This window comes from Varanus komodoensis, unplaced genomic scaffold (assembly GCF_004798865.1).
Source record: "Varanus komodoensis strain SLA01 unplaced genomic scaffold, ASM479886v1 scaffold4, whole genome shotgun sequence".
Taxonomy (NCBI): domain Eukaryota; kingdom Metazoa; phylum Chordata; class Lepidosauria; order Squamata; family Varanidae; genus Varanus; species Varanus komodoensis.
The window spans coordinates 49,039,219-49,060,976 of record NW_025335941.1 but is presented as its reverse complement, the minus strand read 5'-3'; the positions used below and the strand labels follow the sequence as shown (position 1 = coordinate 49,060,976).

The 21,758-nt window shown below is 38.3% G+C and overlaps 2 protein-coding genes across 23 annotated transcripts in view; one reads left to right on the top strand and one right to left on the bottom strand.

The window, feature by feature from the left end:
- Positions 1–8,589, top strand: part of MPHOSPH8 (M-phase phosphoprotein 8) — a 33,003-nt gene extending 24,414 nt beyond the window's left edge. For 2 of the 6 annotated variants that reach the window (XM_044441777.1, XM_044441772.1), the window contains exons 10-14: positions 879–1,033; positions 2,536–2,690; positions 3,595–3,722; positions 7,221–7,304; positions 7,769–8,589. In XM_044441777.1, the coding sequence (XP_044297712.1) occupies positions 879–1,033; positions 2,536–2,690; positions 3,595–3,722; positions 7,221–7,304; positions 7,769–7,810 (564 nt within the window). In that variant the 3' untranslated portion in view covers positions 7,811–8,589. The other 4 variants (XM_044441773.1, XM_044441774.1, XM_044441775.1 and 1 more) reach the window with 4 other exon arrangements.
- Positions 8,590–8,888: 299 nt separating this feature from the next.
- PSPC1 (paraspeckle component 1) overlaps positions 8,889–21,758 on the bottom strand; it is a 77,060-nt gene continuing 64,190 nt past the window's right edge. For 2 of the 17 annotated variants that reach the window (XR_006415869.1, XR_006415874.1), the window contains 4 exons: positions 19,963–20,180; positions 15,589–15,699; positions 12,220–12,311; positions 8,889–10,492 (listed from right to left, as the gene is read on the bottom strand). The gene's annotated coding sequence lies outside the window, so the exon portion shown is untranslated. Of the gene's footprint in view, positions 12,001–12,219; positions 12,312–15,588; positions 15,700–19,962; positions 20,181–21,758 lie in introns of all 17 variants that reach the window. The other 15 variants (XR_006415867.1, XR_006415875.1, XR_006415858.1 and 12 more) reach the window with 13 other exon arrangements.

Sequence of the window (21,758 nt, the reverse complement as noted above, 5' to 3'; positions counted from 1 at the left end):
ATATATTCACTTACACTCCTGATCCGAGGCCGCTTCACAGGGGAACCTTGGAAGGTGGCAAAAAGGGAAAGGACCTTCTGAGTTATCTCACTGGCACTGTTGCTTTCCACCAGCAGTTTCGTTTCTTAAGACCTTGGCCATTTGAAAACACATGACAGGATTTTGAACATGTCTTTGGATTTCTTATTGTTGAATGTTAAAAGTGTGTGTATGTATGTTAAATGTTTTTTAAATATTGTTACAGTTTTGTAGGTGTAAGGGTTTTGATCTTTGTAAACTGCCCAGAGAGCTTTGGCTATTAGATGGTACAGAGATGTAATAAATGAATTAATGAATTATTATGTTATCATCATGAATAAACCTAACTGTGGTCAATCTGGGTATCCTTTAAATATCTGAAGTCCTCACATGTGGCATTAATCCATGTTAAATCATTAAATGATGCTGTTCATATTATAGCTCTTTGTTTTGCATGAACTTTGCATTTATTCTGGGCAGTCACTTGGTATCCATGCCCTCCCAAAACATAACGTTAATGTTCTCCTTCCCAAGGAGAGCATTAACATCAGAACTAGACCTGTTTCAACAATGTAATTTCTTTGTCAGGATGTAGGATAAGGGTCCCCCACCAGCTCCAGCAACTCCTGAGTCCTAGCTTATTCCCTGTTCTCTCATGCTCTTCCTCTAGGACTGTGTTGAGGGTGAGTTGGGGATGCTGGTGCTTCTAAAGCTGTAATGTCTCTACCTGCAAGGTGGCTAGGAATGTTGCAAGTGTACCCTTTTGCTTTCTTTACAAGTGTTTCTATTCTAAAGACCATATACAAGGTATACACATGTTTTTACATATTACCTGTTCCTTTCACAACTTCCATATATAGGCTTGTAAGAGAGGAAATTATGATATTGTTCGTCTTATGATTGAAAGTGGAGCAGACTGCAACATTTCATCAAAGCACCAGAGCAATGCACTCCATTTTGCCAAACAGTGTAATAATTTGTTGGTACATGAACTCCTTAGGAATCACTTGGCTACGTAAGTACTTGCTTGAAAAATAGCTCAGTTCCTGTAGTGAATCAAAAGCTGTAGTTATTTCTTGGTTTTGGGGGCTCAGAGAAGGGAGAGACTGTATTTGATGACCTCAGTATCATAAAAATGTTTCTTGGCTGATCCCATGTGTTGGTTTATTTTGCTGAGGAATAAACATTACATTCAAGCTTGGGGAAAGGCATGTAAGTCATCTCCAAGGCCAAACAGAAGATTCTTATCCACCTTCGCTAAGTTAAAAGATACAAAGGATGCAAGCTAAGATTCAGGTGCTGATCATGGTCAGTCATTAGAAAGGAAAGGGAGCACTGTTGGATAATAGTTTGGAGTAGGGATGCAGGTGGCGCAGTGGTTTAAACTGCTGTGCTGCTGGGCTGGTTGATCGAAAGGTCACCAGTTCAAGTTTGCACAATGGGGTGAGTTCCCATCGCTCCGTCCCAGCTCCTGCCGACCTTGCAGTTCGAAAGTATGCAAATGCAAGTAGAAGAAAAGGTACCACTTTGGTGGGAAGGTACAACAGCATTCTGTGCACTTTGGTGTTTAGTCATGCCAGCCACATGACCACGGAGACTGTTTGCGGACAAATGCTGGCTCCCTTGGTTAGGAAACGGAGATGAGCATCACCCCCTAGAGTCAGACATGACTGGACTTAACATCAAGGGGAAACCTTTACCTTTACCTTTAAGCTATCTTTCTAAATTCTTAGGCTTTCATTCTTTGTGTCTGAAGGATTTTTTAAAAAACAAGTTCTAGTGCCTGGGTTCTAGTGTATGCATTCTATTGCTCCATCAAACATTACAAACTTTCATTTATAACCTGTTTTAATATTTTTCATTAGCATATTTACATTATTTAAGAAAAAATGATTTTACATGTTTTATATAGATTGTAATGTGTTTTTACTTCTTACTTTTTGGGAAATAGTTATATGCAGGGTTGTGAATTTTACTAGTGGGCTTCTTAGCATTCCATGCTGATTTTCATAAAATATAAATTTAACACAAATTTTGATAGTAAAAGTCCTTCTATAGCTTTTGCATGGATCTTGGATTTTGGATATTATATGTAACATAGTGGATTAAATTCAGATTTAGGATTGGTGGCAACACTCTGCTAATGTCAGAGTTGGGTGAGAGATTTCTAATGACTCTTTCCTACTTCCTTCACTGTAGCCACTGCAATCTGGTTCAGAGGATTGGGGATCTTCTGAAACAGCTTGCAGGTGTTAAGAGGGACCCTGCAGAAAATGTCTCCTCTCTCCTACACTTCTTCCAGCGTGGGACTGCCACTGTATTTTGATCTGTTCAGTGAAAGGAAGGTGCCCTTCCGCTTCTGGCATGGTCAGACTGGATCCAATCCATTAATAATTAAACTGTGACAACTGTTGAAAAGTACGACTTTCCTCTTTAAAGAATAAAATATGGATACTTCTGTAAGAATTGATTGACCAAAATTAAAGTGGGACGTTTTTCTTCGTTTTCCTTTCCTAGGCTCTCACGTGTGGCAGAAGAGACAATAAGGGATTACTTTGAAACTCGCCTTAGTTTGATGCAACCTGTATTTGATATTGCATGTCACCGACTATGTGAAGGACCAGATTATTCTACAGAGTTCACTTATAAGCCCCCACAGAATGTGCCTGAAGGTTGTGAATTCTTCTATTAAGCATTGCACTGAAAATAAAGTGTGCGTGCATACACACACACATGTGCACACACGCATGTATGTACTCATACATCCACCCTCTGGGTAGCTCATAATTGAACATCTAACATTTTAAACTCTTCAATGTAGTAGTAGTAACAACTATAGTAACTGGTAGCCAACCAAACAAAAATAAAAACCGCCCAAAATTAGATCAATAGTTACACATCTCAGAAGTTCTTTTGTGCTTGAGAAAAAAGATACATTTAAGCTTTATAGTGCTTATGTGTTATTATGTTATACTTACGCTTTTGTCATCTCCAGATGCTTGGTCTGCCAGTCTAATTTGAGCTGAAGTTTACAATAGTGGGGAGATCGGGTTGTGAGAAAATGAAAGTAAAATTACAGTAAAATTGCCCTAAAATACTTGGGATCAAAATCTGAGGGAACAGAATTGGATTGGCCAGAATTTAAAGTTGCAGGGGCAGGGGTTATGTGTGTCTCTTTCTTTAATGGTGCTTTAAAAATCTTTTTCAGATTTAGCAATGGAAACTAAGATTTTGCCCCCAGATGCAGTTGAAAACTTTCAATATTCAGTTTCCGAGTGTTACTTTCTGGAGCAAGTATTCATTTTAGAAATCAGGAACATCTGATTTATCCAGCTATAGAGCTTAACGGAATTTAAATACATGCTGGAGCCACTTTTCATCCTTTGTGGCATGAGTATTCTTTAAATCAATAGGCCAGTTTTGGTAAAAATTGTTGCTGTTTTAAGAATGTTTCCTGCAAATAAATGAAATGGTAAAGCTTTTGAAATATTTGTAAGGTTAAAGGTGAACTTAAAGGGATTGCCAGTTTTACATTTTTGCTACATTTTCTAAATGCTTGATGTTTTTTTTTTATAGGATCTGGAATTCTTTTATTCATTTTCCATGCAAACTTCTTTGGGAAAGAAGTTGTTGCTCGGCTCTGTGGACCATGTAGTGTGCAAGCTGTGGTTCTGAATGACAAGTTCCAGCTGCCTGTGTTCTTGGTAAATGCTTCATTTTCTTGACTGGCTGTATACTTCCTCAAAAATGCAAAATATTTATTTCAAAAAGATGTATTTGAAGTATTTCTAAAGAATTCAGTTTTAAACTGTAGCTGGATGCATTATGTAATAATTATGCAGGGAACATCTTTAGTAAAATAATGCATTGCACTTCTGTCCCTCTTCTATATGGGGCTGCCACTGGTTGCTCATTCAAATTTCTTCAGCTGTGCTGGAGCACAGGGATTTCCCAGTTGCTTGCTGGGCCTGGTACTTGAGGAATCTCAACTGTCCAATTTTTAATTATTCCCCATCATATCTTACATCGCTTGTTGTTGCTAGTCGCAAAGTCACGTCCGACTCATTGTGACCCCATGGACAACATTGCTTGCAAGAGAATGTAATTGTTTCCAGTTGTCATATATAATATGTTAGGGTACTTTACATTTCATTTTATTAAATGTTGTATTACTACTTCTCTATCAGTTCTAGCTCTGCAAACTCTTTTAGGATACTTTCAAACTGGAGAGTGGGAAATACTGATGGGTGGTTGTTACCAAAACAAAAAACAAAACTGCATTAATCAGCCGTGATTCAGATCAGCCATCTACATATTTGGCCAGCCTTGATTTCCAACCCCAAAACGGTAGTTGTCAGCTTCCTACCATGGAAGATTATCACATGATGCTATCTCGGGCACCAGTGGAGCATAAGGAAAATGCTGGCTTGGCTGCTTGGTACCCTGGATGCCTTTACACAGCAGTATCCAAACAAGCAAACCCCTCTGCTCCCCAGCCTTTGCCTGATAAAGGAATAGCTGATATACTTTCCCAGAAGTCTAGGAAAAGTCTTTAACATTCTTGCACATACCAGACATCATGTATGCATGCTTAGGTGCCAAAAAAAAAAAAAAAGGAATAGATACAGCAGGAAGAAAGCTGTCTTAGTATATTACATATGAAAAGAACCAATATGTCTTAGCAGACCACAAACTGAGTATGAATCCTCCATATTGCTGCTAAAAAAGCTAATACAGGATAACATCCAGGTTATGGAAGGAATAATTCCATTGCATTCTGCATTACTCATAGGATTTCAAGTGTTGTATACAGTCGTGTACCGTATACTTGAGCCCATTAGTCAGGTAGGTCACTGACAAACTAGAGTATGTCCATCTAAGAACAACTAGGATGGCCTTGTATGCTTGGAAGCCAATTCTTATGGGAAAGAACGAAGTATACTTGTTTTACAGAAGGAGAGATATTGTGGAGACCTTCCAGTAAATCAAAGGGTGTCATGCAGAAGAGGGAACATTTGTATACTTTGTCACTTGAGGCTAGAACTAGAAGCAATTGGGAACCACAGGAAAATGGATTTCAGCTTAACATTAAAAGACATTTCCTAACAGGAGGTATTTAAGCAGTGGCTGTATGGGCATGGGAGGCTGTAGTTGGGAAGGTGGGCAACTTCAGGCCCTACATGAGGCTTTGACCTGACTCTATCAGACCTAGCCAACATAGTTAATACCAAAACGTGATGGAAGTTGTAGATCAAAACACCTGCAGGGCAACAGATTGCTCATCCCTGCTGCAGCTGCCTGTTGCACTGCAGAACTTGCACTGAGCACAGGGTCGCCTTAATTGATTTGCAGTATTCCTTCTAATGTTATGACTCTAAGTCTGCCCAATACCTCCTGCACAACATTTTATCATTATTACAAGCTGTGGACCATGGGGCTTCAACATGATGCCTGGAATTTCCCCTCTACCACTGCAGAACCTGAAAAATTGGTGCTGAGTTTTGCAATGTTTTAGTTGATCTGAACAAAAATGTTAGCCTCTTACAAAGAGAGGCACCATCATACGCTTCAGACGTTTTGACTTGGCATGTAAATGCCTGGCTATGTTGGATCTGAAGTCCACAATAGCTGGAGTACATCAGGTTTCCTGCTGTGTTTGCAAATGGACCAGCATGGCTGCCTATAATTTTTGTAGGGGAAATTTGTTTTTTACTTTATTGAATAGTGCCAAGCAAATATTTCCTTAATGTTAGTTTATCAAATAAGAGAAAAGATACTTCCTAGAATATGTATTTTATATTTCCTGGCAGCCACATTGTTGGCCCAGCTTTTAGTTGACTGCATTGCTGTGGCATTCTACAAGAATACACTTCCAATTTTGAAGTTTTAAAAAATCTTGCTAAAAAGATTGTATCATAGGATGTAGCATAGTTCTATTTAATTTTATGCTTAGGTTCTCAAATATAGAATGGGCAGGAGGCGCCTTTAGATTTGTTAGATTTAGCACATGATTTTTTGCTGGAATATAAGCAGCAGCTCTTTTCCTAACATTAGAGAGTTGCTGCTAATTTCCTGTCCTTCAGCTCCATGCCTAGAGTAGCCAGGCACCCATTACCTCCTTCTCATCGTCTCCCCCTCCCTCCCAGCCCCGCAGAGCCTGCCATCCTTCCTGGACAGAGCAGCTTGCCCAGCGGATCTTCCAGGTGAGTGGCTAGGCTAGTACTAGCTTCTCTGGCATCAGTGCCAACCCTGATAAGTCTTAGGACTTATTTCTTGTTGGCAAAGCCTTAGTCAGCATACTACACTTTTCCCATTACAGGGCCTTGTAAGAAACATTTGACCGTTTCCCACTCATGTTAACTTGGGTTCTACTGAACAGAACCACTATGAACAAAAGATTTCTGCTAGATCACACTAACTGTCTAGTTCAGCATTTTAAGTGCAACCTGTGTTTTTAATTGCAGGTTATCAGCTTTCTTGTTGTATTTCTATATTGATTATGGTCTTATGGCTTTATCTTCTATTTTTAGCTAATTCATTTTTATGTAAGTGGCTTAAAGATTGGGCAGTTATTATACATACATGCCTGTTTCCAGTGGTCAGGCAGGTGCTTCAGAATAATCCACATGAAGGTAATAGCTCTTTCCCATGATAGTTTCCTTGCAACTAGCACTTGCCCTTGGACAAGATGGTTCCATACATCCATGACAGATGTATATGGACTTGTTTAAAGCCTACATTTATAAGAACATGAGTAGAGCCTTACAAGCAAATGGCATTGGTAGGACTTGGGCTCACTGTCTTCGACTATTTCTGAGGCATAGTCAGCCCTACCACCTGCCTCCTGGAAGCTACATCTGCTCTCATGTGTGCCAGAGCTCCCATGGCCCAGCACTAGAGTAATTACTAGGTTAACAAGTAGAGTTGAAGCACAGAGGACCCGTACTAAAAATTGTGATATGCCTTCATCTTGACCAACATTCTCAGGTGCTGCATGCATACCAGAGTCCTGCACTGTCATTGGGTAAACAAAAGATTACCATTTGGTGGCCTTGACTTAGTTTAGACACATAAACATATATAAACCAAAAAAGATGCATAGGTGAGAAAATACTTAATTTCCCTTGCTGTCTGGCTGGCCAAGAGCACAATGTTCTGAAATGTAAGACACACAACCAATTCCTTTCTCTTTTTTATTTTAGGACAGTCACTTTATTTATTCCTTCAGTCCTATTCAAGGCCTTAATAAACTTTTCATACGGTTGGTAGAAGCTCCAACTGCCAAGGTGAGAAATGTAAATATGGTGTATATATTGTAGATGCATACAGATACTTCAGAATTTTGCTTTACAGGAGCCTTGTTCAGTGTTGCACTAGGTTCTTGTCTACTGTATTCCATGGCTATGTTTTTAATACCATTTTAACACTACTTTTTGGCCTTAGTGAATTTCCCTCTATCCACAGTACTGTCATAACAAAATAAAGGAGACACTGCTTAAACTTTTTCCATCAAGGCTTCCTTTATGCATTACAAATATTTTATATATCAGTAAAATGTGTTGCATGCATAGACAAAAGTGTAACTTATGGATAAGGAAATTGTTTTACATTCTGAGGAACCATTTTTAATCTTCACTCCAGAGGGGCCAAGTGAGTTTTGAAAGGGTACAACATACATTCATTTAGGGGTAAGTCATTGATTTAATGCATTTTGTTCAAAAAATAGTCAACATCATTTTCTTTCTTGCAGGTAAAGCTGCTGATCGGTGCATATCGAGTGCAGTTACAGTGACCTCATTGAACCTAACACTATTTGATGGTATTATTTAATTGGAGTACTTTTCCTTTTTTTTTTTAGTCTGATCAAGCAGTTTGGGACATCTGGTACATTCAATACTCTGTTAATGCGTCAACTAGTTTCTTCTTTACTTGGACTTGACTTGCATTGTCATGTGACTCTTGATGGTAGATAGCAGAAAATGAACATGTTTTTTTTTTTTTTTTTTAAAATCAGTATAGCTGTATTTGTGCCAATAATTGTAATTCCATTTCTAATTTGTAAAGTCCAGACTGCGTATCTCAGCATTTCCACAATGTGGAATGGTGCAAACACCTCCTTAAGATAAACTACATTTTTAAAAAACTAAGACCTTGATTGTTTCTAAAGGTTAAATGTTCTAATGACAATGTTTATATTTAAGTTATCTTTTTTTCAGTAAGCAGAACTACATTTGCTGTTACTCATGTAGGCAGGCAGCACTCCTGCTTAATAAAGGAACCAAGATAATTTGTGCATAAACTCAAAATGAGGGTCTTGTCTGTTGGAAAGCCTGAACAAAGTTAGGCAGAACTAAGTTAGCATTCTGGACTCAAAAGATTTAACAGGTACAGGTAGGAAATACTTATCTGAATATTTTGAGATTAACCTTTTCAAACAGACCATGTGTATAAAGTTATTCTAATCTATTGTGTTTGTGTAATGTTCTTGAAGGACTTTTCTGTTGCCCTAATAAAAGGACCCGTTTTATTTGCTGACAACAGTCCTCTGCTAATAAAAATGTAAGACATACATTATATTTCAGTATTTCTTTCTGTTATACTAAGCTCAGTCAGACAAACCTCGCCTTATGTTTATACTGTATCAGGTAGTAGTGAAAATAGAAAAAATGGTATAAAGCTTACAATAAATGATGTTTCTATGCTGAATTTTAGCAAAGTCATTTTATATGTAATGCGGTTGTTTAAGGAGATAGCAAGTATTTTAGACCAATATGGAGAGGACCAGAAAGGCAGATTCAGCCTTTTCTATTAAGATTTGATGTGTACACCAAATACACATAGGCAAAACTGATCGAATGATTACACAGGTATCATTTCATAACCATTTATTAATACATACTGTCCAAAATACACACAATGCCTAATTCATAGTAAAAATATGTAAGTCTCTGCCTTCAAACAGCATGCAATTTAAAACAGACAATGGGAAAGTGGAGAAAGGAGCATGGGCAAAGAAAGTTATACATTATTGGTTTGGTCATTCTGCATGCCTGTTGTGATTACCAGAGTTACTAAGATCTCTTCCTTGCTTGCATGGGGAGCAAAAGTTGTATCCAGTCAAGAAGACTTGATGCTGTAGCTTCCATGAAAGGATCTCCAGGGCAAAAGTCAAGTTGACTTTATAGATTTATTCCAACCTTTAAAATTAAATAACCCAAAATATTATGAATGTAGTAGTCTCCAGCAGACAGCCTTTAAAACCTCTATTACCTTGTCCAGATTGCACACACATTTCAATACACAGATACCCAATCTGAAGCAGCATGAGAAAATGGGGGGTTCTGAACTGGGCTGCAGAGAAAAAAAATCTAAACTTTTGGCCATGCTTCTTCACAAATCCTTCCATTATTCTCTCTATAATAAAGGAACCAGAAATTGTGCATAGCCGATTCTATAAAATCTAGCCTGTGGTTGAGAAAAGCTGAAGCATGAACATTATGCTGTCAATTAAAACAGAGGAAAACTGAAGACAAATGGGCAGAGGAAGACACTATCTTTTTCAAATCCCTAACAGCTTATATAGTGAGTTTATACTGGGTAAGGAGGGGCAGGGGTAGAGACAGAGATTTATCCCATTTTCCACCCCAAGTTATTTCAGGAAGGAGGTCTTTACTGCTTTCTAGATACCATCTCCGGGCTTGCTCCTCAAACAATAATCTGCTTATGTTCAGGACCAGTACATTAAGCCATCTGGCCTTTTTCCCTTCTGACAACTAGTCCTGAAATATACTTCTAAGGTTCTATCTAGTCCAATCCCCTGAAAAACCAATTTGTACCCTGCTGTTATGAACCAAATCTCTCAAATGATTCAGTAGTATTTCAGAATAATCACCTGATACAGGAGTGAACAAAAAGTAGCCTGGTATCTACTGACAGACCTCCTTCTCTTGCAGAAGACCCATAAGGCTTGCTTATTCCCAGTTGTTTAACAATTCGTGCAGAATGACTAAATGGCTATTTCCAGCTAAAATGAATTCCTCAGTTCAGAATGCATGCAGAGGCATGCTATTCCTTAATTCTAAGTCTTTTACACATATCTCTGGTTGATGAATCTTGAGGAGTGCTAGTAACAAAGTAATCCACAAATGTGAACTCTTCTCAAAGTGGAGACAACCTATTTAAGTGTACAGGCAAGCTTTAGAAAAAAGCGAAAGATTGGGCAGAATACAAGAAAACACATTACATTCTACTTCCAGGACAATGATTTCAAAGATAGAAGAAAAGCAATTATTACATGGAGAGAAGATGACAGAGAAAGGTGAGTGTCTGGAAGAAAGTAGCAGCCTGAGGGAGAAACAAGGGCAGATCACCTAAGTGGCACCTCTGGGATAGTGGAGCTAAACTTACATCTTCCTGTAGCTTCTGAGATTCCATCATATACCCCACATATAACTGAAAGGTTTTCTCCTCAGCCCTAGTGGATATATAATTTGCAATATAAAGACATTAACAGTCACAGAAGAGTTAATTTATCACCATATTTTAAGTTCACATTTGCACTATAAAACAGGAATGTACAAGAATGCATACTGACTTTATGTTAAGCTCTAGTGTAGAGATAAATCTGGCAAATAATCCTGTGTCACAAGAATTTATTTGCATTCCAAACTCACTAAAAACATGATCTACACTGGAAATACTTTTGTTTTATGTCTGACAGCTTTACTTACTCTTCTCAGAAGGTTTGTTCTTTTTTTTTGTTAGACTAACCTTATACTACCCCAGCACAGTAATTGCTTGTCTACCCCTTCGCATGATGAAACCATCCTGAAAAACATCTGGCATAAGTAATAAGAAAGAAAAAAGTCAGTGATGCTTCCTAATACCTATATGCTCAGAAATGGTGCATTACATACAATTATGGTTTTGTCTTAATGAAACATGCTTCAGCTCACACAAATCTGACACCCCATTTGGCCAGTTTTCTTTACCTACTGCAGTTCTGCCTGCAACATCATGTTCCGTTCAGAAGGATGCCTACCCACACATACTTTTCAGAAGGGATGGGGTTTTTAGTTCATTTGTTTATATTGCACCTTCTAGTAAAAGTGGTGCTTATGGTAGCTAGCAATAAAAATACAGTTCCAATGTTACATTATTAAAAACTAGCCACATCCTTTAAAGCACATCAGTGAAAACACATTAAAAATACTCTAAGCCAGCAACCAAGCATTGGCAAAAAATCAGGCACCTTGCTTTGCACAAGTAATAGTGCTTGTTAAGGAAGGGCTGGAGAGTCTATTTTTGCCCAAGAACTGAACTGGTTCCACAGAAGCATATCAGGGGCCACGTGCCAGGCATTAGCATGGCCACCTGACATACTCCTTTATGAACTTGTCCTTCTCCATTACATACATAATAGCATTTCCACTGCCAGGCACAAACATGGGTCTCAGAACACTGTTCCTCAAACCACCAGTCGGGTTGCTGGCATTCTGCTGCTCTGCCCACTGTTTGTGGTTACAACTGGTTAGCAGCAGGTGAAAAGGAAACAGCCATTCCCTCAAGGAGCCACTCCCTTAAGGCATACACTGAGGTGTACACCTGTTACACTCATCCTCCCTTCACACACAAAGGAAGATGATGCAAAACTTTGGAAGATCATTCTTTGAAGCTTTAACTCACTCCAACCCAAGAGCCAAGCTTTAGGGAAGCAAGAAGTCACATCTAAGGTTCACATGGGGCAGCCGGAGTAATTGGCAAGTTATATGGTATTTGGCAGGGCTTTACAGAAAATAAAGTAGCTAAATCTGTGCACTTACTGCAACTTAATAGTCATTCTAAAGCAGGAAGGCAAATCAGCAGTATCAAAACATCCAGAGAATATTTTTGGACTGTATTCCATTTGTTAGCCAGGGTGAAGACAAAGTTGTTTTGGCCAAAATACCAAAAATGCCAATGTGTTCTAGCTTGAAGCTCTTACTGTAAGAAACAAAGCCTTAGGTGGGACATTTCAACCTTTTAGAGTAGGGATGAAATTGAGCAAAAGTTGCAAAACTACTACATTATCAGTGGTTGAAGAAAAGTTGTGGGCTGTCTAGAGTCAACTCCTGGGCCTCAGCTGTGATTAGCCAAAAGATTCAACTCTGTTGTATGCAGTTAGCCAAAGGAGGTTGGGGGGTGGGGGGTGGAGACACATACCTGAAACTGAAGTCTCTTCCTCTTCTATATGTCCTGGGACAAAGCATTGGTAATTTATACTTTCAAGAGCACTGCAGCATTTTCACTCTTTCCTAGAAATTTTAAAAAAAATCTAATTATAGCTTAACAAGAGGGCAAGTTTTACCATCATCTGACACTTCATAAACATATTCCTCATATGTCCTTTACTCAAGAGTTAGGGTATGCAAGTACACTCCCCAGGGAAAGTAGTGGAGGACAGGAAAGTTTTCTTTATGCCTTCTAGGGAACTCCTCCATGGCTTATCAGCTATTTCTTTCCCTTGCACCTAGTAATGCTCTCCTCTCAAAATACACCTGTGGGAAGCCTGATAAGCCTCCTATTTCCCACTGACTAGCATCTATAAATAGAGAATGACAGCATGAAGGCTAGCAGAAAAACAACTCAAGTGCTACCTTAGCTTATAATTCCGTTCATTTTCTGGTATTAGAAGTGGTCACAAAAAGAGTTTAAAGCATTGCCTGCATGTGCCTGAAGAACAGCCAAACAATCTGTGGTACAGGCTTTGTGCATTCTGCTCAAGCACCAAATTAAGTATTGGCTACAAAATTCACAAAACTGTTCCTCTGCTTCTAAGTCCATGTGGTTGCAAAGATAGGTTTGGGGAGCTTCAGAGGTCAGGGGAAGATGATGGTGCTGCATCCATGTCCTTAACCAGGCCCATTATTGTCTATGCACATGAATAGCAGTTGAAATAGGCAGAATAACTGCACACAGAATGTCTTTCCATTTCTTTAAACAGTTGGAAACCAACTAATCCCAAATTATGGAGAAACTTTTCTTAAAGCAGCAAAGTATACACAACCAGCTTCTCTCCTAGGGAAAGCAACCTTGAGAAGACTAAAGGAGCACATGGCAGGGTGGTGGACTAGGCAAGATACAAAGTATCTTAATGCCTCCTCAGCTTCCTTTCTCTCTTCCAGACACCATCAATTAGGCAGCTGAAGCTACCCAACCAACTAAAATGCCATTCAAGAGCAACAGTGAGCAAAGATAACCTGAGCCCCTCCTGCTATTCATTGGATGAGCCCTCTGAATTTAAAGGCTTATACCTATCTTGCTAGAATATTCAATCCATGAACTGCAGTGTGGACTTCCAAGGCCCAGCTCATGGGTCCGGAACATCATTCTACAAACCCTAACTGAAGTATTTATTCCAGTGCTTGAATTTGGCACCTGACCTGTTAAATGTTCTCAGTCACACTTGTTTAACAACATTTACTGATTTTTGCTTTGATTTTATTAAACAGAACAAGTACTAATTTTATTAAAACAGAAAAGATGGTTTAATCATCTACTGATCAGATACTATTCTTTAAAAAAAGGATGTGTTAACTGAGTAAGTCAATTAACTTCCTAGAAAAATATATAATAAATTACTATAAAATTAATGATGTTACTTAGGTAAAGTTGGACAATTCATGGAACAGTTCTTCACTTTGGGTTTTATCCTGGAAAATCAGAATCAAACTACAATTCCAACACTTGTTTAAAAATCAATTTAAACTGAAAATAAGGCACGGTAGTATCAAGTGGTGGGAGTCAGTCATCCTTGGAGTAGACCCAATGAAATCAATGGGACAAGTTAGTCTTGATTAAACATCCTGATCTAAATTGTTTAAAAATATATCAATATGCAAATACCAGTTATGCTAAGAAACCAGCAGGCCAAATCTTTTAACATCAGCCTCAACTGATTTTCTTTTCCTCTTCAGATGTTTTGGGCTACAGTTGCCAGTCCATGACTACTGACAGTGCTGAGCAGGTTGATGGGAGCCAAAGACCCAACAGTCTGGAGGATCCCAGCTTGGGGAAGGGCTGAACTAGGTTCAAGTAATCCACAACAACTTGCTATAGAGCTAGAGGAAAGCATCTTTCATACGTACCACTACTTAACGAATGGCGCCATAGTAAGAGAAACTGTACAGCAGTTTGTTTCTCATCCCATTAAGAGCAACACATAGTCTCTCATCTTAAGACCTTAATGTTATAGCCCTATCTTTTACTCCAAGGTATCACTGCAGTGTCAAATGCACCCGAGCACCACAAGAAAGGAAAAAAATATCCATTTTGACTTGGTGCAAGGACCAAACTGCAACACTAGCATTGTGCAGCTAACTCTGCAATATGATTTTGGTGTGAAGGGGAATGTAGGTTTAACAAACCCATACTAAAAAACTTAAAGAGCTTTTGGAGTAAAGTCTACTTCACCAGCATCTGTGTTAATACTGCACTGTAACTTTCAAAAACAAGGGAACTGAAGGGTCTGCAAGTGGAACGTAAGGGAGAGATTAAAGTTTCTAGCCTTTGGCTGATGAGCTACAAAAGATTATGCTGCCTGTCACAGGGTAACCAGCTGCATAAATTCCTGTTAAGGCTGGTTGTGCAACCTTTCCTTTGCAAAATACTGATTTGCTTCATTAGGGTTGTTGTTGTTTCTGGCAGTCAAAAAATTCTTCATCCTGTCTATATACATGACTTCTCTGTTCTCATAAAACATGCCAAGTCTCATGATTTGGGTTTGATCCAGATCAGACTTGCCCCCCCCCACTTCCTGTGTCACTGGACTCCCTGATACAGCACAGAACAGTGCATGGGAACCACAGCACTTCAAAAGTGGCAGAACTTGGCCTGCTGCCTCGCACAAGCCAAAGTGTTTTTCCATTTATGCAAGACATCTCTGGAACTAAATATTTTGCAGTGCATCAGCAACTGAAGAGGACATTGTTTGATAAGATTCCTGGCTTAATACAATCTAAGTGGAGTTTGGCAGTTAACCCAGATACTGTAATATTAAAATAGTGAGATGATTTCAATTATCTACAATCCCAACACCCTTTTCACAGTGTTACAGTTGTGGGTGTTAGAAAAAAAAAAAAAACCCTTACTATTGTTTGCTATTAAAAGTTTCATCACCACCATCCATGATCCCTAGTACAGCTTAATAACTAGGAACACCAGCTAGAAATACCAGCACCACCAGTTCACACCACACTTTGACCATGCACATGAGTTGTCTTAGGCAAGCTATTCTCTCATAATCTCATCTGCATTTGATAATACCACCCTTGCAACATTTCAGAAGGATAGCTGAGATACCATGCTTTGAATTATTTGGTGCTGTGAAGTGCTCAGTGTTATCAATATTCACAAACAGAACCAAATTGCCATGTTCAATTAAACATCTTCATCAGGCATAATCTCCAACATTCCATGTGTAGCCTATTGCTTGCTCAGGTACACCATTAAAGATGCTGAACTCATGATTGATTTCTGGAAAACTACATAGTAGTCATTTTACATTCTTGTATCAACCCATTAAAACATTACCTTTTATGTGCAGCATTTCAAGCAATTGTGTATCCCCATTGTGTCCTTTCCGGTCCGCATTTCTGATGTTTATTTTGCAAGATGTCATGTGTGACTAAGTCAAAAGCCTTGCTGAAAGAGAGATACAGTCTGTTGATGGTATTCCCTTTTCAACTAAATCAATTATTGCACAAAGAAAAACAACTAGTTTGGTTTGGTTTGGTGCAATCTGGTTTGGTTTGGCTTGTATATCAAACTACCATCACTTCTCAATTCAAAGAGTTCCTCTCATTTTATGAACTAAGCATAGTTTAAAAATAAGTCCTTCTGGGTATTAAAGAATACAACAACCAGCTTTCCACGCTCTTCACATTTTAACAGCATCTGTTACATCATTACTCAACATTATTTTCTTTATTGACTGTCTAGTAAATGTTGTAGAACGAATCTTGACAAAAAAAAATGGGAAAATAAAATGGGAAGAGGGATATGCCAAAACTTGTTTCCTACTATTATTTATATCATGAAGCAGCAAAAGAAAACCCCACACCACAGGTATATCTTTGCTTTGAATACTGGACAGTAATGCCACCCTCATAAGCAGCAAGCTAGTTTCACTCTGAACAGGAAATAACAGTGAGGAATAATTGGAGCATTAGCTGCTCTCAAAAATGAATGGGAAATCAAGCCCAATTAAGCCTACCATGCAGTTAATGTACAACATGTAAAACTGCCATTGAAAAAATGCTAAAAATGCTTATCTGAGAAGATTACTGTTTTGTTATTTTAATTATGTTAATTTGTTTTAAATTGCTTCGTTAATCTTTCTGAACCACCATTACCTGAAGTCAATCTTCTTTTTGTTTAACAAAATTACCCGAAGTGTGCAGAGTTCAAATATAGATTACTTAGCAACTTTCCCTATTTTGGGCAATTGGTTTACCTGTACAGTACCTTCCTTAGTGAGCTTCCAGTTCTGTCACCCCCCTGGATTCCAATAACTGTTTGGAAATTTATTTATTATGCACAGCTGCACTTGTGAATGTGATTTCTGCATCATTGGGCCAGAATATTGTAGACAAGTACAAATATAGTTTTTCCTAAACTGATTGAAGTGATAATATGAGTTTCCATATGAAAGGTATCATGTACTGGCATTGCTTAAACCTTGGCCTGTAACAATACAGCTGGGTTATGATTAATGTGAGCTCAAATAATGAGATATCTGATTTAGTGTGAATTATACAATTATGCTAGGTTGTGTTCAGTGTAAGCCAAATTCAGTTAATGTGAGGCTAGTGCATGTGCAGTTTTAGATGACGTTACTTCAGTGTTGCTCTACCTATCTCTGGACTCTACGATTTACTCTAGTTCTCTCTCCATCCTTTTCATAGAAAATTAAGATAGGAAAAGGCTTTATCTGCTGCCACTTCATCTGTATGGAGAAACCTTGTGAATCATAGATAAAAGTGGCAACAAATTAGAGCAATTCAGGGCAGACTCAAAAGAAGTTGGTTTTATCCTTTTGATAGTTCATTGCACAGATGAGAAGTGTGCCATTAAATCCATTATATAACTGGTTTACAGTCAACAGTTTACCAGGCCATGCAAAAACTACAGTGTTAAATCACAAAGCATCTAGTTCTGTAGTGTGTAACAGCAATGCTCTGTAACTACTCTGTGACTTTGTTAATATATTTAAATTATTTTACATATAATTTAAAATAGTGTGAATCTCTGAATAATGCAACCACTTCATGGGATTCTTTATCCACTCTAATTGAGGCCTAGCTGTATACTCAGTTTAAAAGTTTCAATTAGAATTTCCACCCACCTGAATATAAAATTTGCATGAAAATTACTTAATACAACAGTTGAACAGAACAGCCTGTTCCACTGATGTAGATTCTTAACATGAGAAGGAATTGCTTCACAATCAGAACACGTCCACAATTGTCCACACAGAAAGGAAAAATTCCTTTTCTGAGATGCACATGTACTTTACCTGCCTTAGTTATATGGAGAGGGTATATAAATGAAAACCCAGGAGGTATTATCTTAAAAGCTATATTCAGTGCTTCAATACCGGTCAGACTCAATGAACAGTAATGGCATAAAGATAACACATATTTTCAAATTTACATCGTGGTTAGTCAACCTGCCACACAGCTACCACATATGCCATAGACACTAGATATTGGCAAGTCTGGCCAAAAGCAAAAAAGGATTATATGGAAATAGAGCATGGAGACAGGCCATTACTTCTCTTTACCTGTCCAAGTCAATGACCTTGCTTTCTAGCTGAAGAGACTGCACAGAAACCCAACACAACTCATATAGCTTATATGGTGGAGTCCACTACAATGGCAACTATTTCGTACTTGAGTCACACTTGCCAAAAAGTTGTCTGTTCCCATTGCATATGAATTTATCCTTCATTTTGAACAATTATCCTAATTACCCCTTCAGGAGCAAATTTTACTTCTTTTAACAAAAATATAGCCACCGAAGCAAATACAATACTGACATCATACGCATTCAGGGACCAAAAGGAAAAAAAAGCACAACTAGTATATAAACACTGACATACACCTAAGAAAAAAATCCATAAACAGTAAGGACCAGTTTATACATTAGGGGGAAATTAATCCATGTTCCTAGTATCATGCTTTTCTGAAAAACTAAAAGCAAGATGTGATATGACATTAGCATTCCACTCCCCTCCAAGTGATAGTTGAAAAAGCAGGGGTAGGCAGGGAAAACACTTAATGCAATGATATCATATCACACCCAACTACGTTTCATGTGACAGACATTTGTTTCCCTAAGTTTGCACAGCTAAACTATTCACAAAATTAATCTCTGATAGACAAAATAAGGCAATATAGATGGAATAGAGTTGTCTCTCTTACAAGAAAAAACAATGTAAATGTTTACTCTTCTGTGAATTTGTTTGAATGCAATTATTATTTTGTTGTGTGACAGCTCTTTGGGAGTTATGAAAAAGGGGTAAATGTTTTAAAGATGGTTTAAAGAGAAAAGGGTTAATATTGCCTCCTCAAACAGCAAGTATACCAATTTTTTATCTTCTCTACAATTGCCATTCCATAAGCTGCAATACGATTTCACAAAACTGTACAAAGATTTTAGTATAACACTTTTACTAAGCGCTTTAGGAGAACAGAAGTATCTGCAAAAGTGAAAACGCCGCAAGGTAATTTACTTAGTCTTTTTTCTGTAATTTTAACTTGCAATAAAAACGGCATGTTTTAAAGGCCAAATTACATCCCTTTAAAAGACACCTCTGGGCCCAAAAAACTTTGCCTTAAAGCCAAAAGGATGCCTTACACAAGGCAGGAGATCCACCCTTCCCACAAACATTTTAACAATTTCCTGTCCTGCTACAGTACCCCTAAACCCCTAACCCCCATCCAATCCTGTTCTTGAATTTCCCTCAGCTTTTCTGAGTAAGGGAAGTGAGGACAGGCCAGAAATACTTCTTGCAGAAGCTAAGTTGTGCTTGCAGTTTAGATTTTGAATTTAGCTAAAGTGAGAATAACAGGCACTCTTTGTATTATGTAATCTTTCATAACTAGTAGATGAAAAAAATGAAATGCTGGTATGTGACATGATTTTTAAGCACCAAATTTCATATAGGCATGAAATTATTTTTTTCTGAAAGTTAATACATTGGCAAGTCTCTAAACCTGAGACAAGTTCAAGGTCAATCTGGCTTCTTCTCAATACTACTTGAAATGTTATGTTCCAATGAAACAAATGGTTTGCATAAGCAGGAAGAGGTTCCTTTATAATCTTCCCATTATATGCATGTTTTGGGTGGCTTTTTCAAAAAGTCACATTTTCAATGCAGAATTTACATTATGCCTACCAGAAATGTGAAGGATTGTTTTATTTGTGCTTTGATATTCTAAAATTATGCAGCTGTTAATGAGCTCTGAAACAAAGGTCATATTCATCAAGAGAGAACTAATGCCCATACTCCTCTAATAATGCTCCTATATGAGTACTATGGCAGTTGCAGCAAACCTTCCAATCGAGATGAAAACAAATCTGATCAAGAGGATGAACTCCTATATTTCACATTCACATATAACATACAATGCAAAAAGCTATTTCTCTAAAATGTACAGCAGAATCCTAAACTCCCACAGTCTTGTGTGGAGAGGCATAATTAGGGAAACAAAGTGCTAGTGTTCCAGGTATGGCAAGCAAGAAAAAACATCTACATTTTTGGGCACCATATAATCCACTGTATATAGTTTCCAAGGGAAAGCAACACAATTGCATGAAATTTTCATAACTCATTCAGCTTCCATTTAATATACTGACATCCAAGTTCTTCACATTATCCTTTCTGAATCTCTTTATTCTTACCTTTGGTTGAAGCAGGCACCAGGATAAGGCCAGTGTCCTGGTTCCACTCCCAACAGTGGCAGCAGGTTTAAAAGTCTTTCTGGAGCTTTAACTTCTTAAGCCACGCCATACATGTGCAAGAATGACAGGGAAAGGAGAAGCTCTTTGCCACTGCAGGTACTTATGGCTTAGTTTTGTTCATAGTCTCCTATACATTATAGTCCTCTGTTCAAGAATATCTAATAAGCATAAATGTATGGTTTAATCCATAGATACGTGCACAGCAAAACGTATACTAAAAGGATATTACTAAATTTCATCTTTTCATAACAACATGAAGTATGTATGTCGAAGAGGAATGTTGCTACAGGTTTGGAACACAAGGGCTTTATATAAATGATCAGAATATTTCAAATGAAACAGAGTATTCTCTTGTTCTCCTATGCTATGTACTTTCTAAAGTGCATGTTGTTAAATCAGTCTTAGCCTTTGCACTGCATCAACAATCTGAACTAGAAGACATGAAAAAAAAAAGGAAAACAAGATAAATTCCTAAACCCATATTAATGTAATATATTAATTAGGTCAACTCAGAATATCTCAAACACCCTTTGTTATGACTTCCTTATATTCCTGTACTTGTTCCTTGGGAAGAATCCAACAGTATCTGCTGATTGTCTTATGCATCATGAATATCATTGTGCAAGCGGCTCCTACTGCTTCAGCAACAATGATTTAGCAGTTCTGAGGCAACCCAAAATGAAGGAAGCACGTTGATGGAACCACGTAACATAAGGGAATTTTGCTCTCTTGCCTCCTTCCAGAAACAAGAAAATGCGTTCATTTTGAGGCTTGCTCTAGAAAGTGCTAAATTCCTCTTTGTAAGCAGTGTTCCTGCTTTCACAATGGAATTGGAGGATTCTGAAGAATCCTACTTTCTCATTCTAAGTTATTTACACACAAAAGGATTTAAAATAGTAAATGTTACAAACTTACTAGCCTGCTGTCAACATACAACTATAGGCCTATAGTAAGTATAGGCCTGTGGCCAATATCCCTTTTTGGGCAAGATAGTTGAGTGGGTGGTTGATGAGCAACTCCAGGCAGTCTTGGATGAAACAGGGCATCTTGATTCAATTGAGATTCGGGCCTGGGTTTGGAATGGAGACAGCTTTGGTCACCCTGTGGGATGAACTTTGCCACGAGAAATACAGGGGAAGTGTGGCCCCATGAGTATTCTTAACCCTCTCAGTGGCTTTCAATACCATTGACCATGGTATACTTCTGGCTAGGCTGGGAGTTGGAGGAACTGTGCTGCAGTGGTTCCACTCTTACTTAGTTGGACAGTTCCAGAAGGTGGTGCTGCTGGGGGATTATTAGTCTGCAACATGACATATATGGGCTCTTTATTATTCACCCATGTTATTTAAATCTGCATGAAACCACAGGGAGTGTTTATCCAGAGGTGCAGGTTGAGATGTTGTCAGTAGGCAGGTGAAGCAGTGGCCATTCTGAACAGTGGCATGGACTTGATAATGAAATGGAGGAGGGCCAATAAAATGATTAATCCAGGTAAGACAGAGGTGCTGTTGAACCTCTGTCCAGATTATGCCTGTCCTGGATGAGGCTGCACTCCCCTTAAAGAATAGTTTGGGGTGTTCCTGGATCCTGAATCATTGCTGAAATTCTAGGTGGATTTGGTAGCTGGGAGCACCTTTTGCTTAGGCTGATTTACCAACTATGACCCTATCTGGACAGGCAGAACCTTGCAACAGTAATTTATGCTGTGGTTATGTCTCATTTGGATTATTGTAACC